General features: G+C 38.1%; 1 protein-coding gene across 2 annotated transcripts in view; it reads left to right on the top strand.

Moving 5' to 3' along the window:
- Positions 1-7,116, top strand: part of MLLT3 (MLLT3 super elongation complex subunit) — a 138,320-nt gene extending 131,204 nt beyond the window's left edge. For both annotated transcript variants that reach the window (XM_033086097.1, XM_033086098.1), the window contains one exon: positions 3,538-7,116. In XM_033086097.1, coding sequence (XP_032941988.1) covers positions 3,538-3,669 — 132 coding nt within the window. In that variant the 3' untranslated portion in view covers positions 3,670-7,116. The remainder of the gene's footprint in view (positions 1-3,537) is intronic.
- Positions 7,117-18,822: the final 11,706 nt, after the last annotated feature.

The following is an 18,822-nucleotide window of genomic DNA, read 5'->3' as shown; positions in this document are numbered from 1 at the left end:
TGCCCAGATGCATAGTGAAATAATTCTGATGTTAAGTGCTACTTACAAACATAAAAGAATGGCCTGAGAGGGAGAAGGCATGACCAAGAAATTAGTCCTGTGAGTTTTCATATGAATATTGGACTGTGGGAAGACAGAAATTGGTCTTAAATTCCATTAACAAATAAATTCCTCTACCACATCTTTCACTGTGAGGAATTTACAGTGATGAGGCACTTTTTTTTTTTTTTTTTTCAATGGAGTCTGCAATCAGATGTTAATGCTGAATGTACAATATATTCAAATCTTGACTGGCTAAAGCAGTTTTTCTAACTCTGCATTTTCAGTGCAGAAAATGTTAGCATGACTCCATGAAACGCAGCAACATTTCTGGTAAGACTTGGTATCTTATTTTGAGGCATCAGGAGTTGTATCTTCAGCTGGTAAACAATCTGAAATCCAGTGCATTAGGCAACACAGGCGTAAGAAGAAATTCAGAGTATGCAGCATGGCTGGAAATTGCATTGCTCGTGCTCTGAACTTGCTTAACTTCAGATGGCAACTATCTTCTTAAAATTTTCTGCCAGGGGCAGCTTGGAGGTCTGGAAACTATCACATGGCCTAAAACCCTCCATAAATTGAAAAATGACTGTCATTAGTTGCACTTTGGCTTCCTTATACAAACACACTCATTTGCTTGTTTAAAGGCTGATAAATAGTTATACTATGATGGATAATGATGAAACTGAGCTAGAGAGACATTATGTAAACAGAGATGTAATTTACAGCAGAAATGCAAAGCTTATACAGCAGGAACAAATGGGATATTTTTGTTCTTTGCTGCCTGAGCTCTCGGAATAAAACATTTTAATGCTACATTTTTAATGTTAGAACTGTCAGACTTCCTAGCAACTAATCTCAACCTTTTATTCTTTTTGAAGAATTTCTGAATAGCACAAGGATGCATATGCTAATACTATAAGTCATGAATTCCTCATTGACTGGCACACAGGCAGGTGTTTTTCATTGAGCTGTCTGGGTTTATCTTGATACGTTTTTGTACATCCATTAAAGCCTTTGGGGTTTGTTTCAGCCATTTGCCAGGTGCCCAGACATAGTGACTGTATCTCTTGGGGGCTGGATGAGGGATATGTTTAAAATGTTTATGTTTCCCTTGACCTAGAGCTTAAAAGCCCAAAGTACAACTTGATCAATAGAAGTCCTTATCCATTTCTTAAAATATGCAGCACTGTTTAAAAATACATGTGTTAACACTTTCACATGGTCTTTGTTACTAAAATCAAGTATATTGCAGTGTGGGTTATTAGGGTGGTATTCTTCCACAGTAAGGCAAGGATGCTATAGATGGAGTTGTTCAATGCATTGAACTGGCCTCTGCTTCTGTAAAATTCTTGTGCAGCCATTTATATGTCTGACAGTGGATATTCAGATAGCAAGCCCAAGATTAGATTCCAAACTCTACAAAAGGAGGCTGAATTGACTACTTACCTTTGCTTCTCTCTTTCGTGAGAGATGACACTCAAGAGAGGGCAAAAAATGAGAATAATAATACATATCAAAGTTTGCTTCTGGTATCAATCAGTTTTTTTCCCTACTTGATTGTTGTTTTCCTCATGTTAATTGCAGAACGGTAGGAGATAAAAAAGTGTTACAAGAATCTGTGAATCAACAAGGAGACAAATGAAGTTAGTAACTTTAGATTTAAAATTCCTATATGGAAAATAAATTGAAAGCAAGAGGTACAGATTTAAATTGTGTTAATAAAAGCAGGATTTTTTCTGAGGTACTTTCAGAATTTTGGGCAGCTGCAAACCAAATTAAACAGATTTTATTTTTCTTTTTTCCCACCTTTGAAAATAAAGGGTGATTGAAAAGGGAGATTTTTATTGTAATAAGCATTTCCCTTTTATTATTTTATCTTGCATCTGTTCTATTTAATCTGTCCTGGGCTGTGTCATTCAATGCCTGACAATACATATTTCGTATTTCATTTATCATCAACATAGTCTTTACTTCTGTGGTCTGAGAAGAAAAAAATAATCTGTTTATAAAATGACATGGAGTGGAAATTGCAAAATATTTAGTTGAAATTCATTGTTCTTTGTGAAGTTGGTTATTCCTATCAGATTTGTCTTTTTAAGGTACGTTCTGTAACCCATGTGTGCATACATCTTATCCAGCTGTGGAAAAGGAATTGTGGTCAGAGTAGTAAAACTCAAAACAGTCAAGGAATATCTCACAGTAGTGTTTCAGTGAAGGTGTATGTGGAAGCCCCAGAATTAAATGGGTTTCAAATTGGAGGTTGCAGACAGGATTTGGACTGTAGCCTGAATGCTGCATGAGGGATGGTTGGAAGGACTGAGAAGAACAGTGTTGTTCTGTCAGTCCATGAGCTGCCCAGAGGCTACTACAGGGTGGGGTGCCTTTCTCTGTGCTCTTGGCATGTCTGTCTCTTGGAATGAAGCAGCACCTAAGAGATTTATAGCAACCGTGTGTTGGCACTGTGGTAGCCCTCTCTGACGAATAATGCTTTGGCTTTTCAGGATGCTCAATGTTTTTGTCAAGGTAGGTGTGCATCATGGAACTTAACATATCTGGAGTTAGTTTTTGCAGCAGTTCTGTATTGAGTATAACCACTCTTCAAAAATACAGACTACAGTTTAGAGACTAAAAATGTCACAACTGCAGAAAGGCACCAAGTTAGGTATCAACTGTTGATTTCATAGAATTGTGGGATGGTTAAGATTAGAAGGAATCTCTGGAGGTCACAGGGATATGTGGAGCCAGTTGCCTGGGATTATATCACATGACTTTGAAATGTCTCCAAGGATGAAGTCCCCACAACCTAAGTGATGTTATGATATTGCTGGGAGTCCTTGCATGGTTGATTTGGATGAAAAAAAATAGATTTAACTGTGTTACTCTAAAAATGACTGCTAGTGTGGGAACTAAGAGTTCATGTAACAGCTCTTGTATATCTATCTATCTATCTATCTATCTATCTATCTATCTATCTATCTATCTATCTATCTATCTATATTTTAATAGGGACTGGACTCTCTAAGGATTTATTTCTTTTCCTTGCTTGCAGAAAGGCTTATGCCATTTATTTCCAAATGTAACCTGCTTAGCAGCTATGCACATAGTAAATATTCCAGAGATCTACCTGGGTTTTTTAAAATTATTTGTTTGAGCTTAAGGATATAATGTTGCCCCCTCCCATTTTTTAAACTGAATTAGAAAATAAGCAGATTTTCTTTGAACATTTGAAAAATATATTGTCAATGCTAATGTTTGCTGGAACAGCAGATGGATATGCTGCCATTATGATTGATGATGAGCTAAAAAAACCCAGGGTACTGTAAGCGGGACAATAATGCATGTCAGGAAGGAAATTAATGATAAGGATAATGGTTAAACCTGCAAGTATTGGGGTAATTTAACTCATGTTAGGCCTTTCATATGGTACTTGTTTATCCTTACAGTGGGCATGTAAAACTTCTGGAATGTCCAACTGCATCTTTTCTTTTCTTTCAGATAGTAAATCTTATAGAAGAAACTGGACACTTTCATATCACAAATACAACCTTTGACTTTGATCTTTGTTCACTGGACAAAACCACAGTCCGTAAACTACAGAGTTACCTGGAAACATCTGGAACCTCCTGAGGATTCAGCATATGGCTGCGTCAAAAACTGTTCTTTAAATGACGTATGCAGAATGATGTGACCAAAATGGAGGGGGGAAAAAACCAAAAACCTCTTCAGCTTTTATTTTTCCTTAAAGCCAGTCTCTTGACAAGAGAAAAAGTGACCAGACTCAGAGGACCACTCTTCTCAAGAAGAAAATGCTCTGGAAGAGTTTGCCTGGATAGCCTTGAAAAACAAACACAGAAAAAAAAACTTACTCTTAATGAATGTGTATGATATCATGTATCTCTCTCTGTGGTGTTCAAGTCCACAAGATGAATGCATGTTCAACACACTGCCTTATTACATAACTGATCTATTTATTATTGCATACATGTATCCTAAAGTCAATGAGTCACTGAGTGACACTACCAGATATTGCAAGTAGTGGGGTCCCTTGTGTGCTCTTTTGATGCAGTACTTTCACAAGCCTAGCAACCTTATTCATGTTAAAATGCCACTTCTTGCTATCTTTCTTTAGTCAGTTAAAACACTACAGCCTTGATTCCAGCTCTACAGTTCCAGGAAGCAAGATACAAACTTGGTGATCAAGCACTGGTCCTGTATTTAATTTCCTGTTGACCACAGCAAGTTGGACTGCAGGTCCTTGATTCTATCCACTTATAGATACTGACCATGGTTAAAAAGTGCAACAAATAGGTTAATATGACTTGCTGTCTAGCCTCAGTGAATAAACCAATAAGACTTTTCACTAAAAATGTTATGTATACTGTCCTGAATTTGGCAACTCTTGCAGTCTTCATTCTTGTGTTGATTTAAATGTTGGAAAATTAAATATATATTAGAGTGGAGATGTTCTGCAGGAGCTCATGATAAAAGAAAAAATACTGGTTCTGTCTTTAAAGAAAATGTTGTAGAAAATTCTTAATTTGGAGCTATTTATTACTTCTATTTTCAACACTCTTCTGCTGCCAGTGTGTGACTCACTTCTACCATAAAACTTCTTGCATAACATTTTTGTTTGTTCATAAAGTATATGATCTGCTTAGTTTGTTTTGGGGATTTTTCTGATGTAGTTTTTTTTTTTTTTTTATAACTGCTAAATTAAAACCTTTTATTTGAAAAGAAAAAGAATGTTGTTATACAGTTAAATAAATGCATGTATGATATCATCTGTACGTGTGTGTTTATATATACACGTATACCACACCTGTGTGTGTATATATAGACACACACATACATGCACATATGCTTTTTAAACTTTCCAGATTTTGGTATCTGTTCAATAACCTTACTGTGTTTCCAGAAGAATTTCTTGTCTATAAAAATAAGTTTTCTTTCATACCATCCATTATTTCTTAAAATTGGGATCCTTGTTTATGCGTGATCAAATGAGAGGATGTGTACTTGGTTTCACATCAGTGCTTCATACTCTCCTATTGCTGGTGGTTTCTTCATGAAATCATTACCTTTATATTAAAAATACAAATTCCTAAATGAAAAGAAAAAAATATTAAAAATACTTCTGGATGCAAAGGTTTATTCAGGTTTACCACACTAAAAATGTATCTTGTTGCTAGACAGGCCAGTATGTCACGTGTATGCTTATACGCCACATGTAGTCTCTATGTGTAGAGCTAAACAGTAATATCTTTAAGACTTACTGTTTCATGTGCACAGTTTGTGCAGCACTGAAAAACTATTGGGGTTATTTCTTATTCAGATGGTAAATCTTAATACTGTTTCTTTAAGTCCAAAGAAAATTTTACACTTTACTCTTTTTGAAAGGGCACGATACATATTGGGTTGGGGAGCTTTTTTCTTATTTAAAATGTTGTTTGATCATACTCCGCAGGAAGTCCTCCTTAGGCTTCTGAAGAATAAGTGTACTTTTTCAGTAATGTTATGACTCTTATTGATGATTGGCATGAAGCATACTTGAAGCGTTATGTTGTTCTTTTAAGTCCATGTTTAATGTGCAATTGGGGAGGGGATGGAGGAGTGGGAGTGTAATGTTAACTTTAGTATTGACAGAAGGCAGGTGACGATGGGGAAGGGAAAAAGGGTGCATGTAAAGGGGATAAACTTCAATTTTTGTTGATTGTTTTATATAAAAATGTTTGGTAATCTAAAAGCAACCTTAAAAAGCTTTGGTCTACAAATGTGTGTTCAACTTTCCTGTCTTTTAGTTATACCAGATGTATATGGAAATTTGTCCATTTAGACTTTTCTAACTAAGTCTTGTGGTAAAGACTCATTGAGTTTCAGAAGGGGATACTTCTAGTATGACTATTGCACTGTTTTTCTTAGAAATGGTGAAATGAATCATTTTACCCTTAAAATACAGATAAACTTTATTGTACACTGAGAACATGGGTGGAGGAAAAGAGAAACTAGGTGAATGGGCATAAAAGGGAGATGGCATCAATTATAGTATCAAATCAGTGCTGAATTTCATGCAAACTGTGGATGATCCTTAAACTCTTAAATTTTCTAATTCAGTGAGAGAGAGAAAATAGACTGTTGGTGTCAATGTGTGTGTTGACTTTTTCACAAAACTCTGATAGAAATAGAGTGACTAAGTTTTGATTTAAATTTTGAAGTTAGATATTTTCATCTAATTTTGTATATGGAAACAAAATAAAACTATATTCACCTAATTTCAGACATTCATATTACTCTTAAAGGGAAAACAAGAAGATACCCTTCCAAGTCTTTAAGGTCTGTAAGCATTGATTTTCGGGATGGATTAAAGTGTTTTGGCAACAAATGTTTTGAAGTTTTACTTAACAGAAAGCTGTTACAAACTGCTTTAAGTGAGAATTTGGACCAGATAGACAGAGACTAGCAGAGAATTCCAGTATCTAGAGTAAAATTCTCAACATGAGTCATTGTTACTACAGCAGTCGTTGTATCCAGTAGCAAAGACAGTTTTTTTCACTAGTAACTTTCCTTCTCGGAAAGTGGATGTCCAATTGGGTACACAATTTTGTAAAAAGTTTTTAATTTAATTTTTTCTTCCTTTTTTTTTTTTTTAACAAATTCTAATCATCTGAGAGGCTTTACAAAAATTTCAATATAATCTAAATTTGAAGGCCATCTAAGTCCATGCTAAAGAAAAAGAGCTAGAAGGGAGGAAGGGCCTCCTTTCCTCCTCTTGTACACTGAAGTGAAGAGAGTCTTCCAAGGTAAAACTAAATCTGTGCTCAGTCTTCAGGCTTTGGACTGTAAGAAATGGTTGATAATTTCTCTCTCTCTTCATTGGTTTGGTGTTTTTAGGAAAAGACTATGCTTTCAAATTTTAGAAATAAAATGCACACAGTACAATGCATTTGGAAAGCCCAGGATATTTCTGTTAAAGTTTCTTTTAGTCTCTGGGAAGGAAATTGCAAGTTCTTGGGATTTGCCTGACCCATTGTTCTTCTTTCCCACTCTCACAGTGGAATAAAGTACTTTCACAATCTAGTTTGAGTCCTTGGTCCTTACTTGGTATAATCTTCCTTTCCTAGAAGCCATACCAGTGTTTTGGGGTCTCTTGAATCACCCATTGACTTCAAGACCTGTCAGTTTGTAAAACTGATAGGAAAGCTGTAGAATTGTGTGGAGTGAAAACTGACTCATTCATTTTCTTGTATGCATTATCTTACTCCAGACACTGCTCTGATGGTAGGATACACCATATCCCATCTTTCACCACTGGTGTTTGACGACAAACTCTGTTTTAGTAAACTCTTATTTCAGTCTACAGAGTCTGTTTCATGTTTGCTCACTGGTCTGTGGTTTGCAGAAATTAAGTGTCACAGTGAAAATTTTGTCAGGTTTTCAGCCACAGCAGGAGCTAGGAGGAGCTATGAAAATAAGCAGTGAAATAAGGGGTGTTTCAAAGTTTTAAAAGTGTGAGGCATGTGTTTTTATGAGACTTGATAGTTTTCTTAATTGTCAAGCCATGTACAGTAGAATGTAGTGTACACCAGGAAGCTACTCTGCACATTATATGAAGCCTTAATGCTGGGCATAAAAGCCTTACTAACAGATGACAGGGACTAAAACACATATATCTGCAGTGCTTTTGTGCATGCTTGGGAGTTAATCAGTGCATTAACACTGCTAAACCAGTGACATTTACAAGGCTGGCTCTGTGTCTGGACAGATAAATTAACATCAAAGCACATTCACTGTAAGGGCCTTGCATTTGATTGAGCAGCAAGAAATGCCACTGTGACTAGACAGGAAAGAGAAGTGTTACCACAGTGAGAACAAAGCCCTGGGGTGTGGGGTGGAGTGGGGAGGAAGAAAAAAAGGTGTAAAGAAAAGATGCAGTAATAGAACTGCCTTGGTTTGCTACTGTAAAATCTGCTGCAGTTGTTGGTGAGTGGAGACAGAGAGAGATGGAGATTGCAGCAACATAAAAAATTGAAGGTATTTTAATGTTTGGGATTCTAATGTCTGTTTCACATTTGTTTCAGTATTGATTGAAACAATTCAGATTCAGCATCTGACTTATGTTCTATGTTTTACCTCAGCTGGACTGATTGCACTGCAAAGTGATAATCTTGCATTTTTCATTTGCTTTAATTTTTCCAGTCTTGAAATTTGAGTGAAGTCAAATGTAGGCCTGTGAATGTAGCAGATGTGTGTTTTTTATCATTCAGTATAATTCTGACTGGAAGTAACCATTTCCCAAATCTTCCATCAAATGGATTATGCAATTTTGTATGTTCCTTTATGGAACTGATGCTATAAACCTGCAATTTCTGTTAGTAAACTTCACCCTTCTCATGACAGCAAGGAATAAACTATTAGCTTTTATCATTGCTCACAGAGAGACATAATACAATGTCTGAGTTCTGTTTAGGAAAGAGTGGGTTTGTGAAGGTGTGAGATACAACTTTTTAATAAGACCTAGAAATAAAGCTTATCTATTCTGGGGAGGAAAAGGATAGGAAATATTTGTTTAAAATGTTTCTACTCTGATCATGTTGGGGTTTTCAATTTCTTAAGCATCTAATAGCTAATGACTACATGCAAACCATTAAAGAATCAAAGGAATTGAAAATACAAGCAAATTTGTATTAAAATCCTGGCTGTGCAAGGAATAAGGTCATAATGCTGATACTGCTTTCAGTGCAGGGCTGACATTCCTAGCACATGTGGTTTGTGTATCCTCATCTGAGTGGGTGGTCTAGAAAATGGTGCAAAATGCCGCAGGAGGGCTTAGATATGCTCAGTCAGTACCACCCAGGCTATCCACAACGAAGCAGTTTTCTTTCAACTTTTATGAGCAGCTACATTTTCACTTTGCCTATGCAGATAAATATTTTAATTCTTTTTTTATGACTCTGTTAGTCCCTAACTGCAAGTTCCATGCAGGTACCTGGTGAGGTTTGGGGTGGGGTTATTTTGGCTGTTTCTTTGGGAAGATCATAAGACAAAAGTGAAACACAGTAGTTACTCTATTATTAGTATTATCAGTAGTATTATTATTTTCTATTTCTGTCCAACAAGTATAAGCTTCTGAAATGTTTACTCTCAAAAAAGTTAATATTGCTTTCATTAGTTTCAGGTTTTGTTCGCACAGTGTATAGAAAATACAGTAATTTCACGACTATAAGGCGTACCCTTTTGACTAAAATTTTGACCCGAAGCTGGAAGTGCGCCTTATAGTCCGGTGCGCCTTATATATGGGCAAAGTTCGGAAATTTGCCAACCTGGAAGTGTGAGTCACAAGCCCGTGCAGGTGAGCCCGGGGGCCCGTGGTGCTGCTTCTGCCAGGTACAGGCAGGCCCGCGGCGCCGCGGCTGCAGGGTGCAGGGGGGCCTGCGGGCCCTGAGTGCCGTGGCTGCCAGGTACAGGCAGGCCCGCGGCTGCCGGGTTGAGGCGGGGCCTCGGCCAACAACCACACGGGGGGAACTGGCGGTGAATCCTCGTTGCAAAAAAAAGTGCACCTTATAGTCCAGTGCACCTTATATATTGGCAAAAATTTGGAAATTTGCTGACACCCAGAAGGGCGCCTTATAATCCGGTGTGCCTTATAGTTGTGAAATTACTGTAAGTGGATAAATTAGGAATAACCTTCTGTGAAAGTAGACATGTCTAAGGTCAAGATGTGCCGTAATCAAGTGGTGTTTTGCACCACTGCAGTCTGGGCAGCCTGGAAATGCTTTGATTGTTATTGTAGAAATGCATGAGTCTCAGCCTGTGTACAAAGGGAAGTAGTGATTACGGGGCTCAATTTGTTTTCAACCATCTCATGCTTAAGCTCCCTCAGGCATCTGCTCACAACCTATGTAAAAACTTAATTGAGCGTCAGCTGGGACTTTTCTTTAAACACCCCTTTCTCTTTGCATTGTCACAGCTGTGAGGATTGGTTGCTGCAATAGGCACTTGCTACTGTCTTGCAACTATGGAACAGTGCCTTGGTTTAAGTTAAATTGTGTTCACAATTAACCATGACGCTGGTTGCTCAGGTGAATTTTCTTTATCTTTTACTCTTTTTGTGGTTACAGATTAATATTTGCAGGGGAACAGGTGGGGGAGGAAGGGGGAAGAGGAGTTGTTCTCTCTCCATCAATGCAATGTCTTGTCACGTTCCTGATTCACTTTTTAAAGATGGTGACTCTAACAATAAAACATCAAGGCTCAAGCTCTTCCCATGAGAATGGGATGCATTAAACATCTGCAGAACCTTTGGTGGCCTAAATCAATGCTGGATTTACAGCTTCTTCTTCAAAAGGATTTAAAGCAAGGAAAGCAAGATTGACTCTGCTTCACAAAATTTTTGAGGTTAGAAGAGACCTCGAGAGACCATCTGCATGGTTTCTCCTTGAAAGTCCCATTGGGCTTTTGCCAAATTCTTTGGGAAGCTCTTTGTGTTGGCCCGTTCCCAGGAACTGAGTGTTCAAGCAAACTAAATGTAGCTTTGAGCATCCAAGCACACTCTTACGAGCCTTATGTCACTGTTCCTTTAAGGATAGGCTTTTCTTTTTCCTGGATAAGTAATTTCTATCCAGGGACCAAACCTGGTACAGAACTCCTGTATTCATAGGAAATGAATTCATTTTAAAGGGGCCTTTTCAAAAATTTTGATATACTGCCTTATAGTCCAAATGTACTTGGTTGGCTCTGGATTTTACCCTAATGATAATTTTTCTTCTATTTTTAATAATGTACATATTATATAATAGGATCACAGATTGATTTCTGATGGAAGACATTGCTAGAAATTACCTGGTTCAAACCTCCCTGCTATGGCCAGGGACACCTTCCACCAGACCAGATTGCTCTGAGCTCCCTCCAACTTGGCCTTGGTCATCTCCAGGAATGGAACATCCACAAATTCTCCAGGAATCTCTCCCACAGCCTCACTACCCTTACATTCAAAAATTTCTTCCTAAAATCTAATCCTACCCTTTTTTCAGTTCAAAACAATTACCTGTTATCCTGTCACTGTAGGACCTGGTAAAATATCTTTATCTATCTTTCAAATAAGCCCCCTTTAGTTATGGGAAGGTTGCAGTGAGGTCTCCGCTTTTCCAGGCAGAACAACAACAACTCTCTCAGACCGCCTTCATAGGAGAGGTACTTCAGATGTCTGACCATTTTCATGTCCCTTTTTGGACTTCTTCTGTGCTGGGGACCTCAACTCTCACAACTTTTACTGTACGTAAAGCATAATTTCTTATGTGTTCTGGGCAGAGAGAAGAGGGGATGAGCCATGGCTCTCACATACAACACAGATGGCATCTGTTCAGGCTGCTCCCTGTTCCCCCAGAGCTGCTCCCCAGACCCAGTCTGCAGCACTCTGCCTTCCATAGCAAACCTCAACATTTGTCCTTGTTAAATTTCACAGGGTCACCGCAATCCCCTTCCTCCCACCTGTCTAAGTAATGCAGCATTGCCACCAGTATATGTCTACAGGCACCCCAGCCTGGTGTTATATACAAAGCTGAGGCAAGTGCACCACATCTTCTTCCTCAAGACACTAATAATTGGGACAGATCCCAATAGACTCTTGGGGAATGCCACCCCAAAACAATTTCCAGGCTGAGCACAAACCACTAGTCACTGGCCTTTACACCTAACCACTTTTTTCAGTCATGTAGCTGTCTCCCCATCCAGACCTCAGTGACTGAACCCAAATATGGAAATAGCATGGCAGAATCAGTTGGTTACTAAGGTTGTGGTGAATGACATCCGCTGCTCTCACTTTTACCCTTGGTAAATGCATTATGATACTTGCCAAAACCACCACCGCCATATACCTGGAAGAAATTTTCAAGGTCATTGACTGCATGTATTTCCTAGGAACTGAGATTATAACTGACTTGTAGTTCATCAGATCACCCTTCTTTTCTATTTGTAAAGCATAGGTACCTACATTTGCCTTTCTGTAGTCATGACCTGTCGAGCTGTTAGGGTGTAGCCGTGCTAGAGTGTCAGCCAGCTGGCTTAGCACCTGTTGATGTGGCCTTTCAGGTCCTATGCATGCATGGGGGACAGGATTGCTCCAGAGATGTTAAAACTACTCATTGACACCCAGTTTCTCCTTTCTTCCTCAAGCCCTGTCCCTAGACATGAAGGCTTGGTAGTGAAATCCAAGGTGAAAAAGACACCAAGCATCCCACAACCTTATCCATAGCCATTAAATAAAATTTGGTTAATTATGAGTGTCTGATTATGAGTTATCAGACCATAAAGCTTAATCATATGTAGTTCTGACACATGTCTACTGTGCAGTTTAGATCGTGAAAAGCATCTGTCATCCAGTATGGAGCATTTCTTCTCATGAATGCGGATGCCAGGTGTTGCAAAAATTTTCTCTCTTCCAATGGTCAAAGCAGCACAGAGGGTAAAGAGTCTGGAGGAGAGCCGGGGATGTGTCATTTATCTGGGGGTATAAAAACAGAGAAATAATTAATTGAGTTTTAATGGGTTTTTTTCTCCCCATTCTCTCTGAAGACAGATGCCAGAAACTAATCAACAAGTATCCTTTTTAAAATGAAACAACGCCAAATTACACATTGATATACAAACCTAAATGATGAATCAAATGTAAGATTTGTTTAGTAATGAATTCTGTGTAACATAAAGGGTTAAAAGGACTGTGGTCTTCTTTGAACTTTACCCAGAAGGTCAAGGACTTATGGCACATAAAGAAGTCTGGACAATATTTTTTATGCTGGGAAGTTCCCTCAACAGAGAGAACCTTTGCTTTAGTCACTTTTACCATAAAAGGTGAAATGTAAAATGGGAGTCGAGTTGTAGAAAGATTTGAAGAAATCCAGGCTGATGATATGATAAGTAGGATTGATGAAACCCAACGGAAGTATCTGTTTGGCTCCAGGAGATGTGGTGTATGAGTTTTCATGTCCAACATGTCATTAGCGATCATTTATGTTAACCAGCTCCGTAACATATGCCGAATTTCTCTCTGTGGTTGCTCCCAACTCTGTGTTCCTGAACTACAACTCATGTCTGAATGACATTTGGTTTTAATCTGAGCATACTATGTGACAGAAAATGGTCCCTGGTTCCCTGTCCCTAAAATCAGTGATCTTCCCTTCATTGTAAGTGACCAGTTTGTGCTATTTAAGCTATGTAATCTTGGTAACTTTCATACCAAACTGAAACATAACCTCCTTTTTCTTCAGTACCTGCAGGGCATGGTTTTCTTTTTCTTGTAACTGCAAATTAACTTTCTAATTTAACTGTATTCTCTGCACAATTTGTATTGCATAAAGTACAGAGTATGGATATACCCTTCCCTCTTGTTTTCTTTTTTTTTCCCAATGTCATATTTGTTCCTCCCACCCAAGTACTTTGTCTGGAATCGCAGAATATTGTGTTAGAAGAGACCCATAAGGACCACCAAGTGCAACTCCCTGCTCCTTGCAGGACCACCTAACACTAAACCATATGATTAACTTGTTGTCCAGATGCTCCTTGAACTCTCTCAGGCTGTTACTGTCACCACCTTCACAGGGAACTAGTTTTCCAGTGCCCAACCACCCTCTGTGTGAAGAACTGGTTCCTGTTGTTCAATCTGACTTCCTCTGATGCAGCTTCAAGTCTGTTTCTGTGTATTCTGTGGTAGTCAGAAGGAGAAGGTCAGTGTGGTCGAGAAGGACCACAGAATGTCTGAAAAGATCTGTCAAAATTTGTCCTCTAAACTTCACTGGATGCCAGAACAAATATAAGATATATATAACATGCAGTTTCCACTGTATCTCAAAACAGACCAAGAACTGTTCAAGACTGAAAACTCAAGTGAAATGTGTTCTAAATTGAGGAATTGTAAATGTCTGATTTCCTTTAAATTGGAAGGAGAAGACAAGCAAAGGGAGCAATAAATGGTGGAACATTTAACTCAAGCTGTTCAAATATGAGGCTGATCAGAGCTAACAGAATAAATGACAAGGTACCCATTTGCAGTGCTGGTGCAGAGTACAGCATACATGCCAGAAAAAGAGGTGGAAGACTCTTTCTTTGAAGGTAGGAACAGTTGTAGCACCAGGGTTGAAAGCTGATTAATTATGTCCTCTTGAATTTAGTGGCTTTGTCTCCTGGAGGGAAAAAAGGCACATGGAGTGCTCTTGCCAAGGACCTATGAGAAGAACAGAGAACATTTGTCTTACCAACTGTCCTGCCTGCAGGCAAACAGGCCAAGAGGAAAGGTACTGTGTCTGCAACAGGAAGGAGGGAATGAGCTTTGGTGCAGCTAATTGCTTTCAGTGGGAATACCCTAAGAAATCATTAGGGGTTGGAGACAGGGCTAGAGAGAGGTAGGAATGCAGGGTGTTGACATATATGCAACTTGAGGTGAGAGAACAGAAGACACTAACAATAGTGTTAGAATTTACTTAGGGAAAAAATTCAAAGGCTGATGTGGCTGAAAGTATGTTAATTTACTAGAGGGAAGGAGTAAGAGCAATGTAAACCAATACAATGAAGTTTTGTGGAGTTAATCTTCAGAGAGTATTTCTTAAGTGGAGGAATATCAGCCATAGTTTTATGGAATCTTTTAAAATCACAGTGAAGTGGCTCTAAATGTGAAACTACCAAAAGTTTTTCTAGTGCTCAAAATCTGAAACACAGGAGCAGCCTGTACCCTAGGAAATTGAGTCAATATAGAAAAATCACATTTTTTCCTCTCTTGGAGAATGAAGGCTGTATGGAATACATTTCTGAGAAAAGTAAGTTAAACAGTCATTTAATGAGCTCAGGATACCTTGACTTGTTCCAGGGGACGTGAAGATGCCAAATAAGTAGGGTGAAAAAGTTCAAAAGTGAGCTTTTGATATATTCAGAAGGTTTAATATCTTTTCCTGTCCCCAAATTTTAGTATGCTCTTGCCTCTGATTGACCTTTCACCCCCGTTGTGTGCAGAACAATGGCACCTTTGTTAAACTCCCAGCAGAGCTACTGATTCATTATGTCCGACTCAATGTCTATTGGTAATCCTCCAGTTTATCTGTGGTAGTTTGAGGGTTTTTTCTTTTTGTCTTTACCTTATCAAAGCAGCAGAAACAAAAAATAGCACTCAGACTGTTCTGCCTTGTATTTCAACCCCAAATGCTGAAACATGATAGAGAAGCAGTTTCTTTTTAACCAGTTTAACATACCTTGTATTGGATATTGACTTTAAAAGTATCAAAAGCATTTAAGAGTCAGAGCTTGCACTCCCTTTTCTGAGATGAAAAGAAAGCACTATGGATTTTTTACCTTACAGTTCTGCCATTTCTAGGAGTGAACAGGAATTACAACCATTTGAAAATTTTTGCCAAAACAACATGGTAAAAATTTCCACAGCGTACAAGTGACAATAACACTACTAAAAGCGTCCCCCAGTCACTGAGGCTTTTACCCCATTTTGCTCTCCGCATGCATTAGTATTTTATTTATATGTCATTGTCATGGATATCAATTGTGTACCACAGTATTGGGACTACAGAAAAGAACCCATGTGCCTCCCATAGGGTATAAATTGCGTGAGTCTGTAACAATATGGGGTCATGAGTTCTGACCTGAAGATACAGCAGTAAGTCTCTATATAGTAACCCCACAACAGTCCCCAGAGAGATTTGATAAATCTTTAAAATCAGGAGCAAAGAATTCAATCAGAGTATGTCAAAATTTATTCTTTCTGTATCACGGGGGGAGTATACAGAGAACTCATTCAGTTTGCTGCACTTCTGTACAGCTAGCTTTTGAAATTTGCAGAACTAGTCTGAAAGGTAGTGCACCTGAAAATATTTCGTGTTTTATTTGCTGGTTTTACCAAAAGGTTTGAGGTCTTTGGCTTTTTTATAAATTTTCCTATGACACACAACCGAACCATTATCCTTAGTCAGGGAACATTTGAAGTTCTGGGTTTGTATTTTCTTATTATGACTGCGTTAATTTAATATAAGCAAATATTTTAATAAGAATTCAATGGGTTTTAATGGTTAAATTTATTGTTAATAACATGGTTTCTACAACATCTGAAACTCTCCGGTGAATTTGCTGTCCCAAAATTTATGTAGCTAAACACATGAGTTTTTACAGATCTGCAGAGAGCCACAGTAGCTGAAACAGGTTTTGCAGGCAAGAAGTTTGCTAAATACCCTACAGCCTTAACTGAAACAGTTATTAAATCACTTATTGTCACTCACTGTAAATCACTCTTACAATACTTTGGAGATTGAATTATTGCTTACACAGCACTGTGAGTAGGCACAGCACTCCATTGGTGTCTGAACATTCACCATCTAAATAATATACATACAATACATATACAATACAACATATATACAGAACAAAAACAAAAGAAGAAAAATTGAGATGCCCAGGAGCAATTGCAATTGTGTTGTAAGCAATGCACCAATTTCAAAAGGGCTATTGTACCAGGGAAAGTTAGCAACACCAGCCTATTCAATCTCTGTGCTGTGCTTTTGAAAACAAATAGATCAAATGATTGAAACAGAATCAAACACTCTTTCAAAGAGTCTCCATTAGCCCATTGTTCATTGGCTAGACAGCCCAGGTCTGATTCCAGACAGTGCCATTCCATCACAGACCTTGGGCTAGAAGTGTGAATGCAGAAGTGCATTCATTAAAAAGGTCTGCAAGGTAAAAGTTTCCATGTCTGAGATTGAAAGTTGAGGATAGTTAGCCATCATATGGAGAAAATCAGTTCATCTTTCCTGACATCTTCTCTTGTTACCCATCTGGGAAGGCATATCTCACATGTGATCAAAATAATCCCCTTCCTTTGTACATGGGCCATGACTGTTCTCATGCCTCACAGCAAGTCCTCATCGAAGTAAGAGATCTGACTGGACTTTGAAGTGTTCAGGGTCCCTGCTCAGTGATCTCATTTTACAGTTACTACAAGCATGGTGTTCAAGCCTGTGCTACAGCAAGAAGCAGCTGTCGTGGGAAGATTCGCAGATTTTTTGACTCTGTCCCTTTTGGTGCCATATGGAACTGAAGTCATGGATCATTTATGTAGTCAACTTAGGTTACATTTTTTTAGGGATTTTGAAACCCTAGAACTGCAACTACTCTATCCTTGTTAACTATTTTGCACCAAGTTACCAGTTCTGCTGAGCTGACAATGTATTCCCAGCTCCCTGCAAGTTTTGATGGAGACACAGATTTATGCACGACAGCACTGTGTAGGAATAACTGTTGGGGCTTAATGCTGCTTCTACAAGCAGTTTGCCTCTGACTGTCATCAGACTCTTTGTTTTTCTGTTCTAATTTTAGTATGGTAACACAGGAGTATTCCTGTATCTCACTGGGGACGTCCGAAGTTCTTTTTATTATTAATACATTTAAATAAGAAAAAAAAGTATTTATAGTCACTCAGTTTTTTCTTTCATTGCTTCTCAGTAAAATAGAGTTCAAAGGTATTAGGTGTGCTCAAAAGAGCTGTATAACTTCTCAAATATGCTACCAGGTCTGCAATAGCTGTTGGGCTAGCTGTTTCAACCCATGATACCCAGTCACTGCAACTCACAAGTCTTTAGAGAATTTGCAGCTACCTACTGTGACTGTTGCATAATGTGCAGAGTCTGAGCTCTCAAAGAGCAATACAGGAATTAAAAAGACGTGGTGCTTTAAAGTGTTGGGTAACTTTCAAGATTATATGATGCCAGTCCCAGAAAAAATTCCTACTGATCTTCCTATGGTATGAAAAAGGGAAGAATAAAGAAAAAAAGGATTGAAAATGTAGAGAACTTTTTCAAAAGTAGAGTAGAAAAGTTGGAACCTGTGTGTAAGCCTAAACATTCATCTGTTTGCGGCACTGCTGAAATATAAATAATTCGCTTATTATTTAAGGAGTTATTTTGTGACCCTATCCTCTGCCCTCTCTTCCTCAAGACATGCACAGTATGTTTTCTGAATTGTTTTGTGGATGAAAATGGGAAGTAAGAAATATTTTTTGAGTCTGCATTTTGAGTCTGTATGTCAGTCTGGAAGATATTTTGTGGATTCACATTGTGACAGGATGTGTACATCCCATTCCTCTTCTGTGAAAATCAATAGTAGCAGGATACATAGACATGATCCTTAAAACAAACAAAGTTTTGCAAACAGAGTTTTTAGACTCGTAAATGTTGAGGAGTTTTTTTCCATCGGTGTATTATCCAAAAGCACACAGTACCTCTGGTGCCAATTAATCTAATTGATTTGCTTATTTGGTCAATGTTTTCAAGTGCCACTAAAGACTTTCAGACTTTGGCATGCAATTAAAAAAGATGATTTCAGTAGTTGAAAGAAATAAAAAGGAGGGAGAAAGGGACAATTAAATTGTATTTAAATATCTTTGTGAAAGCTCATGACTAAATGTGTATACTGTTTATACAGATACATGTGGAAATACGAATCTGCAACTGATTAGGAACATTAAATAGTTTCAAGATTTTTGTCTTTCACTAAAATTTCTTTGAAACATTAATAATGTACTGACTTTTAAAGAAAGATCGTTCTGTTTTCTAGTATTATTTTTTTTTCAGTTTTGATTTCTTTCTCTTCCCTTTTCCTTTGTTTCTCATCTTTACTATTATGTCTTGCTCCTGGTTCAAAGGGTGTGATGGAGGCTGACAAGGAGCAGAGGAACAGTGAGGTGGAACAGGATGTCTCTCCAGGTCAGCTTGGCATTTGCAATGTTCCTTCAGCAGCAGT

This window comes from Catharus ustulatus, chromosome Z (assembly GCF_009819885.2).
Source record: "Catharus ustulatus isolate bCatUst1 chromosome Z, bCatUst1.pri.v2, whole genome shotgun sequence".
NCBI lineage: Eukaryota > Metazoa > Chordata > Aves > Passeriformes > Turdidae > Catharus > Catharus ustulatus.
Note: the sequence above shows the minus strand (reverse complement) of the source record. Positions and strands in the feature narration are given on the sequence as shown.